The following is a 12,149-nucleotide window of genomic DNA, read 5'->3' on the forward strand; positions in this document are numbered from 1 at the left end:
TTGTATAAATAAATTAATCGGTAATTTATTAATTATAAGATGAAAGAAAGAGTTGATGGTTCCAGCATTGGAGCAGCACTATGTTTCCAAAAATATGATGAGAAGACAACACCTGTCACCTTAGATGACGTCGAAAGGCATTTAAATAAACAAAATACTCAAAATGGTATCCAACAATATTATAGTTTAATGAAGGTTTAGAGATTATAGTCCCCTTCAGAAGTAAGCAGATCCAACACCTGGGAAAACATCATTAGTCCTTTTCTAATTTCTTGTTTTAAAAATGGCCACCACCATTTTTTTTGTCTCATACCTTGGATTATGCTTCCTTAAGCTTCTAGTTTTGTGTCCAGGTGCAATCACCCTATTTTACAGCTGTCCTCAGGCAATCACATTTCTCTTTCCATATATGTTGTCTCATTTTCTCTTTTATTATCTTTACTCATGTCACCTAATTGCATAACACATTCTTCAATTTCCAAATATGCCTTTTTTTCTTAAATGAAATTTAATTTTACATGTAAATTGATTCTTTAATTTATCACCCCTAATACCTAAAAAAAATCATTTTTTATTCTTTTAATTGATTCATCTCTCAAATAAATTTATACATAATTAAAAGTCTCTATTTTCTAAAGTTCTCATTGACACAACTTTTGCCCTAGATTTAACATGATAAGGGATACTATTGTTATATCTCAATTGAATTTAATATTTGATGTAATCATTATATTGATATAAATAACTTATAATCATGGGTAAAAAGGAGAATTTTGAGTGTGCAATGTATAAATATTTCTCTTGCAATATAATTTATTTCATAAAAGAAATAATATTACAAAAAAAAGATCTAGTATTTTATTTTTATAATACCTGCAGTAAACTTTTTTTATCAAATAATTAAAGTTAGAATTATAATGGAATAAGAAATAAGTAAGTTTTATTGTAATTATGACAGGAAGAGTGTAATGGTATTTGGGTCATTTCAAAGTTGATGGACAAGCGTGCAACATTTTCAGTGTGACTTTGGTTCCTAGGGTTTGTTTATTGAAACATGTTCTTAAAAAAAGTGTTACCCGTAGTACCTTAAACAGTGAAGTGGATAGACATGATACGAAGTTAAGAAAGTGACCTTTGATTGATTGATAGAATCCAGTTGGGGGCAAAACTTTTCAGGTATAAATATGCAGCAAACACCACACCCACAACATGCATCAAACATTAGCCCTAATTCAGTGTCACAGAAATTGCAAGAAAAAGAAACCATTTTTCTCCAAGAACAAACTTGGAACCCTAATTGCATGTATTGGGGGAAAGTTTTGGGTGGTGGAGGTGTGATGATGGAGGAGGAACTATGGAGGAAGGGACCATGGACTGCTGAAGAAGACAGGTTGCTTGTTGAATATGTCAGACTCCATGGTGAAGGAAGATGGAACTCTGTTTCTAGGCTTGCAGGTAATTAACAACAATATTAATCTTTCACTGCTTTTCTTCATTGAATTTCACTTTTTTACAAGTTATTACGATCCAACTACAGCAACAAAAAAAAAAAACAAGTGAAATTGTTTTCAACTTCTTCTCTGCATTTTTGAAACTTAAACTGTTCTATGATCTGAAAAATAATGATGTAGGGTTGAAAAGAAATGGGAAGAGTTGCAGATTGAGGTGGGTGAATTATCTGAGGCCTGATCTAAAGAGGGGACAGATAACACCACAAGAAGAGAGTATAATTCTGGAGTTGCATGCAAGGTGGGGGAACAGGTAAAAAAAATTTATGTATACATGTTCATTCTCTTACCCTTTTGCATGCTTTTTTTCAGCATTTTTTTTTTCTGAGTTCTTGGTTGCTAACTACTGAACCTAAAAACTTCAGATGGTCAACAATTGCAAGGAGTTTACCAGGAAGAACAGACAATGAGATAAAGAACTATTGGAGGACTCATTTCAAGAAAAAAGCTAAAAGTCCCTCTGATGCAGCTGAGAAAGCAAGAAATAGAGTCATGAAGAAGCAGCAATTTCAGCAGCAACAACAGTTGCAGCAGCAGCAGCAACAGTATGAGGCACAAAAACAGCTACAGTTCAACTTTGACATGAAAGACATCATGGCCTTGCTTGAGGACAACAACACATGCAGAACACCTTATGCAGCAGCATCTCAATCTAGACAAGAAATGAACACCATGCACCAAAACAACACAGAAGAGCAAGGATTCTTTTACTCCATGCTTAATAATGGCAACATTTCTGCACCAGAAACCTCATCTGAAGAAATCTTTTTGGATGGTCTGTGGAACTTGGATCATGGCAATTTCACTGTAGCTAATGCAGCAAGCAAAGCTGGTCTATACAATTTAGTTGCTCCCTTCTGTTAATGCTTTAGAAAACTACTAAGAAAAAAAAAAAAAAACTAGAACTTTTGGAGTTTGGATGAGTTATTGTTGTTGCAGAAGCTGTGTGGTAGAAGTTGTAAATTATATTCTGAAGAGAACTTACTTTGTAATCTGTCAATAAAGTGTCTCATTTTTTTCTTATGAAAACTTGCTTTTGGATAACAAGCACTAATGAGAACTTTACAGGTTCTAGGAAAATAAGAAAGAGCCAAAATGCAATGAGAAACTGATAAAGGGAACTTTCCCTTTGCATTTATCCCAAAAGCTTATTAAATAATCAGACATGACTTTTTTAATAAATCTTCTCACACATGGAGTCATTTGGTTTGAAATAATGTGAACAATGCAGAGGTATACTATGGCAGTGGATTCAGAATCTTTTTAATGGGGAAAAATAGATTATAATATTTTTACGAGATAAACAACCCTTTAATGAATAATTTAGTTTATTCTATCTCTTTTCTCTAATGTTTTTAATTTGATTTAAAAGGTTATCTTACAAGATATTGTAGATTAAAAATATATACTTGTGTAGATTACAAGTAACCTACCTCAGCAATTGTCTACAACCGTGTGTTGAAATTCCTTTTTTGTAATACAAATAAAATTTAGACTTGAGGGCATTATAGTTTAGTGCGGGAACAATTTCGGTTCATTTTGATACGTGATTTTTTTTAACATAATTTTGGTTCGTATGTTTAAAAATGTTAAATTTTTATCTTCGTAATTTAATTGCTCAAGTTTAGTTTATATATTTAAAAAATGCATAACTTTATTTTTACTCTTAACTTACCGTTTAGTTTTTGACTATTTTAATGAAGCGGCAATCTACTTAATTATTATTTTTTAGTCGCATAGTATTTTTTTTTTTTGTGATTTTACTTCACTTTTAATATTTAATATTTGATATAAACCATTTATTGACTTGTAAAAGATAAATAATTTAAGTTACTTACACTACAAGAAAATTTTTAAATAATAACCAAATTTAGTAAAAACAAATTGTTAGTCATTATAGTGACCAATTATTCTATACCAATTTATAAAAAAAATATTATTTACTAAATAGTCACTATTATAAATAAAAAATTGGTCGTTGAATTGATCACTAATTAATTAGAAATTGATTTAGAAATGAATTCCTTTAATAGTCAAAATCTTTGTAAATAATGTTTAGTGATTAGTTTATAAACTAATTTATCTGATAATTAAAATTTTGGTAGTTAAATTTTAGAGACAAATTACAATTTTTTATTTATAATAGTAATTATTTTAACAATCAATTTTTTTTATAAATTGGTATTTAAATTAGTCACAATATTGACTAAGAATTTTTAATCACTAAAATTGATTGTTAAAATGAGAGATTTTCTTGTAGTGATAAATGTTTCTTAGATTTATCACCACATAACATATATTAAAAATTGAATTATTGGTGAAAGATACCGAACTAAAATTATAAAAAAATTGAAATTTGTATCGAACAATTAAAACTTTTAAATTAAATTGTAAAGTGTTAAATGAAGGGCTAAGTTAACAATGAGATAAAAATCGTCCATACACTGAACAATAGAATAAAAAAAGAAATTAAACTTAAAGTTTTTGTTTTTTTTACTAAAAGAATATATCAAGTGACAAATTAAGATAACATTCTAAATTATTCTCATCCGTTCATTTTATGCACAAAATTGACAATTAATAAATGTTTTGCACTATTAAAATAAACATGTGGTCTGAAATAATTATATCATGATCAACCATTGATCCCAAAAACTTGTCTTATTAAACAAAGACACGCACACGAGAGTAACTTTATATTACATTCTAACAATGATTCTGAAGATTTTTGCTTTTCTTATGCATTTGTCTCAAAATCAAAGAAAGTGCATCCAAATCATACAAAAATGCACTAAAATTCTGCAAATATTGTTTGATTTGGATGGGAAATATTTAAATGAAAGCATGGGTTTGCATAAACAAAACCCTTTAAGCATAGATTATGGGACACTTTTTGGTGAATACGTATAACCCAATACATAGTCCACATATTTGAATTCTTTCTCTTTCTTTAATCCACACATATATTCAAATGCTTTCTATTTCTTTTTGCTTTGTTTTGAATTAATCAATTGGGGTTTGAGCTTAGTCTAAGACAGAACTGGATTCTTGAATACGTCACATATCTCACACGATATCTTTTTTTTTTTTAATTTCGCAAACAATCTATACGTATATATATTATAAATTTTTTAGTAGGCTCAAAAAGTCCAATAAACTTAGATCCAAGTATAGAATTCATATGATATATTAATCACCTAAGATAAGGAAAACGCAATGCATGTCTTCATTAATTGTGTTTCTAATTTGTTGTTTTTTAATTTTTTTTTTCGTATCCTAAATTATTTTTTGTATCATTTAGATTGTGATTTTAGTATAACGTTAGTTCATTGTATGTAAATTAACATTGATATTTCTTTTTTATTTCAGGTTTTGGTTTAAGCCAAAACTGATTAAATTTAAAAAAAAAAGTGTTAGAAATCACATATTGACTATAGATAAAAAAAATTATAATATATAAATGGGTATAAACCTTATCTTATAAGTTAATTTTGTTAGATGAGTTAGATTTGCAATCCATATCTTAAGATGGTATTAAAGTTCTTTCAAGTCTATCATAATGAGATTTGTTTTTTGTTGGGTCTATCATACCCATTATCGAATCACTATAAGATCACCCATAATGTCTAGTTTCATGCTTATGTCTCGCTATGAGTGGGTTGTGTCAGAGACCCCACATTAATTAGAGATAAGACAAATTTACAACATATAAGTGAGTACAAATCTCACCTTATAAGCCGATTTTGTAGGTTAAGTTGGGCTTAAAATTCACTTCTTGATGAGACTTTGATCATGAAAGGATGTGCATGAAGAGGAGTGGACTCAATTTAGCATGCATCAAAAGGCAACAACTCTCCCGCCCAAGTCTAGTAGAGGGCGCCCAATGCCAATGAAATCAGTAGCCAATCAGAACCTGCAGGTTCATAGGTGCCTAGGAGGGTGGCACCCAGCGACGACTATAATGCCCAACAAGCGCGTATGAGTTTTAGAAGATATGCATGTGTTTTGCATTTCTTTAACTAGTACCTTGTAATTAGGAGTTGACTTTTTTTAGTTAGTTTAATTTTTAGGTTAGCTTACCCTTAAACTATAAAAAGGTTTTCGTGTTTGAACAGACAGGTTTGTATTTTGAGAATAGAAACCTTTATTACACATTCTTGTGTGAGAAAGGGAATGCAACTCTCACCAAGGGTCTTATCTTGAGTATTCAACTCAAGTGGTGACTTCTCCTTCACTCATCTCGGCGTTATGCCTAAGTGGCATGGCTTTGCCCATTGGTTCCATCTCAATTCTCCATTTTCCTCGTCATTCCAGCTCATAGTCATTCATCCCCAACTTCGTTAATTGTTTTCAACACTTGGGTTCAAGCTTAATCGGTTCAATCCTTCCCCATTTTCTTATTTCCCTCTTAATTTTCATATACCTATATGTACATGAACCAACTACTAATCATTTTGTATCTAGAGTGTAGGCTTTGATGAAAATCTTCTTATCCGAAATTGTGCATTTCACCATTTTAAGAATAGAAACCTTTTGCACATTCTTGTGTGAGAAAGGGTATGCAACTCTCATCTAGGATCTTATTTTGAGTGTTTAGCTTATGTGGCGACTCCTCCTTCGCTCATCTTGGCATTATCCCCAAGTTGTATGGCTTGCTTCATTCATTCCATCTCAATTGTCCATTCTCTTCTTCGTTCCAGCTCACGACCATCCCTCCCCGACTTCGTTCATTGTTTTCAACACTTATGTTCACGCTTAATCAATCAAATTCTTCCCGAATTGTTGATTTTCCTCTTAATTTTCGTATGTCAATCTATACATAAACCAGCTACTCATCACTTCTAAAGAAAATACATTCATCTTAGACTTTTACCGAATACAAAAAAAAAAAACTTAAATATTCTACTTAAACATTTGCTTTGAAATTGTGTTTACATTTTTCTTGTGATTCAACCAAAAGAAAAAAGAGTAATATATATATATATATATATATATATATATATATATATATATATATATATATATATATATTATAAATGGTATAAACAAAGCATAAGATTGTGTCACCAATTCATAATTCTAAACATTTATCCTTAATCTTTTTTTTTTCTTCCTGCATCCAAAGAAGGGATTTTATCTGAAAGGAATTATAATTGGGATGACATAAATATGCACACAAAAATAACAAAAAAAATGAAGAATCAGTGTATGTGAAACTTTTCCTTTCCACTCCCCATATTTTCCTCTTGTACTTTCAATTTCTTTTATTGGATTGACTTCATCTCCTACAAAAATCTTAATCTTCAATAATACTTTCTTTTTAATTCAATGTTCAAAGTAAGAATTCACATATACCACTCAAGAGTTTAGAACTTTTAAAATTTGAAGTTATAAACTTAAAAGGACAAAATGAATATTTATAAAAAGTTAGAAGATGGAGGAAGAAAAATATGAAGGTGTGACTCATAATAAAGAGGGTTTTCATAATTCTATACATCACAAGTGAATTTAAATGAAACTGTAATATTGATCGTTAGATATAATCAATCCATCAAATAAAGAATGTGAGAAACAGTATTACCTTCCAAATCAACTATTTAACTCCTTATTGTGAGATGTATCATGCAATAGATATTGCATTTAGAAACATCTGGATAGCATCAAAATTGCATCCATTTCAGTTCATCAGTGGAGTCTCAATGGGAAAATTATATTAGAGTATGTGCGATAATTATTAAAATTTGATAATTAAATTTGAGTGACATTTTATATTATAATAAATTGATCTTGTTAGTTTTCCTATTATAAATTTTTATATTATATGAGATTTTTTTTACAAATTTATTCAAAAAATTTGCAAAAAAAAAGATTTATTTTTGTCATTTTTTCTAAGAATTTTATTTGGCAAGTCATTCTTTCATGCTTCATGGATAATTATTTTCTATAAAATTATAAGATTCTTAAGTATATTTTACAATTTCTTTTGCTGTAAATATTTTATACAAAATATTTTGCAAAGTAATTAACAACAATTTCTTGAAATTTTTTTTATAATGAAATTTGTAACTATTTTCTAAAAAAATTCAAAATAAAATTGGCAAAAAAAAATTTTGTAATGTTTTTGTAATGTATATAGTTAATACAATTAAAGTAAAGAGTGAAATATCGTATTTCAGGAGTTACATCTAAGAGATATTTTTAGACCTTTAAGTAGGGCTGAAGATAGATATATGTAATCAGAAAAGTAATAACAAAATTTAAGTTATTTTGAATTTTAAATAGATTGGTCTCGTGATTTTGAAGAGAAGTAAGGGGTGTGAGAGAGTATTTTCGGGGTGTGCATCTAGTAGATTCGTTTAGGCTTTAAAGTTGGGCTGAAGAAAGATATTTGTGGGCAGCTTCTTCCATATTTTCTTCATGCACCTCCGTAAACTTGAAAATTCTAATTTTGTCCTCTTTCATTTTTAATTTCGGAATATATAAACGGGAAACGTTTCAAAATACATAATCTGAAATATAAAAATTGTATTTCGGATTATGCATTCTTAAATACAAAGTATAAACGTGTTATTGCCTAAATATTTCAAAATATAAAATAAAAAGTGTATTTTGAATTGTACAATAAAAATACAAACATGAAAGAGATGGAAAAATAAGGAGTGCAAGTAGAGATGGTGAAAGTGGCGCCAGTGAAGATGAGGGAAGAAAATGGGGTATCAATGGAGGTGGAAGAAAAAGGGAAAATGAGTTTTCGACCAAAAATTTGTTTGACAAACTTTTTATAAATAGAATTAAAATAGATAATTTTTTTATTTTTTAATTAAAATAAAATAATAAAGTAGTATTTTTTATCTAAATAAGTAGTTTGTCAAACTTTATTAAAAAAACATTTTTTAAAATATCATTTTTCAAGAAAAAGTGCATCAATTTTTCGAAAGGTGTAAGATATTCCCTACTGTGATGAAATAAACATATATATTTTTTGTATAAAACGAATATTAGTTCAGTTTTATTCGTTTTTATTGTCTGAGAGCTTCCTCACATCAATAGACAAACCAAGACTATATAGTATTGTGTCATTTGTCAAATGAAACATTTTTGGTCATGATCTATTGTTCGTTTAATTCATCCTGTGTATCATATGAAGTATAATCATGTTAAAATTTACTTTTGTTTCAGCACTTAATAAAGATAATACGGTGTTGAACTTTTTTATCTAAAACATAAAAAATTATTTTTCTCTAAAAAACCCAAATAAAAATTATATAATAGAACTTGTCTACTTTTTTTGTTTTTGTCATTTTATATTTACCAACTACTTTATCAACTATTTTTTCCAAACACTTTTAGGTTGATATATTAGTTTATCAATTTTTGATATTCATAAACTGAGTTTATCATCTTCCAGCTATATGTTAGGAATCCAAGTGTGAGTGTAAGTTCCACATTGACCAGAAATGAAAAAGTAGAGCACTATATAAGAATTAAGACCCAGAAATTCATTGCCTATGTGGTTAGGCTCAGGTCTCATTGGTGTTGTTTCTCTCCAGTGATACCCCTCCTTTATAAACCTGACACTATAAAGGAACTTATCAACTATTAACTATCTTATTAACTAATTTTACCAAGCTTTTGGTGTTTATATTTTACAAAATTAAAAATTACGGTCTTATATATAATCTATTCTTTTAATTGTTAATTATATGGTGACTTTTTAAAACTGAAAATTGAAGAAAATATTTGTAATGAAAAATTAAAGGACTAACATTATGAAGAGAAAGTAAAATAAAAAATTGCAAATTTTATAAAATATAAGCAACAAAAATATAGATAAATAAAAGATTTACATTATAAAACTCTTAGAGGTACATTCCACCTTACAAAGCTTCTATGTTTTTTTATTCAAATTTGTGACGTAACTTTATCCTGCCGCTAAATACACTGAATTTAATTATTTGGTCAAAGAACGGTGAAGTTGATCATTAAACTTTCTCGGTTGTGACTTTTCTTTAGTTTTGCTTTCAGATTTTCTAGACAATGGTATTGACTTTCAGGTATAATTTATTTTTATTAGTATTTTGTTTTAATTTTATCATTTAAATAAGTTAACTTACTTTTTAATGTATATATTTTTTATATCATTTCTCATAATTCTATGTTTATTTTAATCTATTTTAAAACATATTTGAAAAACATCAAAAGTTATCTCCAGAAACTCAATACTAAAATCATTTTACAGAAATTAAAATAAAATAAGAAAAAAGTATAGAATTTAAAATTTAAAGATAATTTAGAAAAAATACATATAATATCTCATTTTAGTAATATAAAACTAATAAAATAAAATATTTAATATTTAAAGACAAATTAACAGGATAAAAAGTATATTAATACATTTCTCGAAGAATATATCATTTATATAACAATACCATACCTCTAAAGGTATCCCTATATTAAACATACTAACCACTTATACATCATATCTAATCTCACAACTATAACTACGAACTTCTCATCCTTTAGAGGTGTCTCTAAACTTGCATCTTAATCTACTTCCACCAGAATGGTGATCATCATCACAAAAGAAGAACATAATACAAGACCACAAAGTGCAAGGATAAGCTGATATACAAAAGAGTTATCCTAAGACTATTTAAATCATATCAATTATGACTCATACACATGCGCAACTACAAATAATTCATATAACTGCACATAGACAATTGATATTAAACCCAATTATACAAATACATGCATTTTGAATCGGAATCACTAGAGACTTGCACTTGTGGTGGCCTATACTGCTCTACAGAGCCATTGTCAATGGGTTTCGCCCTACCACACAAAAGGTTAATTCATCATCATCTAAGGTCATTATCCTCTCATAGACTAGGACATCCTCCTACTCTCATCACACGATCAGTTATACTCTATTTGAGTGTGAATGATCAATAGAGTTTCAGGATGTCACCTTACTTAAATCCATAATCCAATGCATTCACTAAAATAACACCACCATAAAATTCCCCCATGAGATAGAATTACGTCAAACACATCTAATGCTCATATATACCAACAAACTCATTATCATCACAGTTTCACAACAAGTCTTTCACAATCATATACATCCTTAATCACATTTTCATAATCACATTAATAATTTCGTCTCACATTCCAAATACCAAATCATATATTATACAAAACATATCAAGTAAAGTCTCAAAATACTAACATTATTCATGCATAGCTTCATACATCATATTTTTAAAATTAATTCAGTCAATCATAGGTTAAAAATAAGGAATTAAAACTCTGCAACATTCTCGTATGAACTAGAGATTCTTGCTTAAGCTAAAGAAAGAATCTCGCTTGAGCTAAAATTAAATAGAAATAAAAAGAGTTCCAGTGGCTTTCTCGCTTAAGCTAGAGATTCTCACTTGAGTGACAAGTGTTGTTGCTTAAGCTAAAGATTCTTGTTTAAGCTAAAAGAACAGAAAGTAAAGTGAAATTCTGGCTATTTTCACTTGAGCTAGATTTCTCTCACTTAAGCTAAAATATTATATTTTCACTCTATTCTCAACTCCCAAACACAACAAACACAAATCACCACAATTCATATGCACTCATCAATTCAACACATCAAAACACAATTAATGACCAAAGTAAGTAGCTCATTTCAAAATTGCAACAAAACCTAGCTTTCCTTACCTTGAACTTGGACCAAACTTGACAAGAAGAAAACCCCAAGGGAATTTGACCACCAAAACCCCCAATTCAACCTAGAGAAGCCCAAAACACAAGAACACATAGAAGAATGAGGCTCTAATCATGATCAAAGCATAAATCAAAACTCCAGAACAAAAAAGGAGATGAAGGTTAGATTTTTAATTTATGAGAATAAAGATTTTGTTCAGGTTAATTCGAAGAGAACCCCGCCACAAAGTCAAAGGTGTCTTTAATTTCAGAGAATATGAGAATCAAACGAGAAAGAGGGAGAACAAGATTGAGTTAAATGGAGAATGTTTATAAGTTTGAGAGAAAGAAAAAAACATACTTTTTAGAAACTAAGACAGCCGAGATAAATTTCTTTTTCTTCGAAAGAAAATGGGTTTTACAATCTGTCTTAGTATTAAAAAAAATATTTAATTACAAGTTTAGTTGTACAATACAGTTTTATTTTGTTTTCAATATTTATAAATTGTTTTACTTAACTTTTCATTTTCGTAAAGACCAAACGTTATAAAATCTTAAAGATCAAATTGATTCATTTTAAGTGAGATATCGGGAATAAAACTGAAAAAAAAATCATAAAATTACAAAAGTTAGTAAATTTATTTAAAAAATAAAAACCATGCATCAAGCCATATTTATCTTAATTGTTGTTTGTCAGTAGTTGACATTTAAACAAAATTAATGTAAACTGTGCTCTCATCTAATAAAATCAACATAAACTGTTGTCTCATTCATTAATTGAGTTGGATGATGGGTTGACCTTCTATTTTTTATATAGAAAGATCAATTTTAGAGTATAATAGAGATAGATGTTCAACTTTTAAAACAATTGCTTTTAGATGAGTTTGTACTTTTAGGATAAATTATAATTTAAAAATTAAATTAAATTATTCATAAATTAAAATTAAT

The 12,149-nt window shown here is 28.6% G+C and overlaps 1 protein-coding gene across 2 annotated transcripts; it reads left to right on the forward strand.

Annotated features, from left to right (window-relative positions):
- The first annotated feature begins 1,154 nt into the window (after positions 1 to 1,154).
- Positions 1,155 to 2,407, forward strand: LOC114190795 (transcription factor MYB108-like). 2 transcript variants are annotated; one of them, XM_028079833.1, is made up of 3 exons: positions 1,155 to 1,455; positions 1,632 to 1,761; positions 1,874 to 2,407. In XM_028079833.1, exons 1-3 carry the CDS (start codon positions 1,185 to 1,187, stop codon positions 2,370 to 2,372), a joined length of 900 nt encoding a protein of 299 aa, XP_027935634.1. In that variant the 5' UTR covers positions 1,155 to 1,184; the 3' UTR covers positions 2,373 to 2,407. The 2 variants fall into 2 exon arrangements, with proteins under 2 accessions (XP_027935634.1, XP_027935635.1); XM_028079834.1 differs by having other exon boundaries at positions 1,632 to 1,749.
- The last annotated feature ends 9,742 nt before the right edge of the window (positions 2,408 to 12,149 follow it).

This window comes from Vigna unguiculata, chromosome 7 (assembly GCF_004118075.2).
Source record: "Vigna unguiculata cultivar IT97K-499-35 chromosome 7, ASM411807v1, whole genome shotgun sequence".
Lineage (NCBI taxonomy): Eukaryota > Viridiplantae > Streptophyta > Magnoliopsida > Fabales > Fabaceae > Vigna > Vigna unguiculata.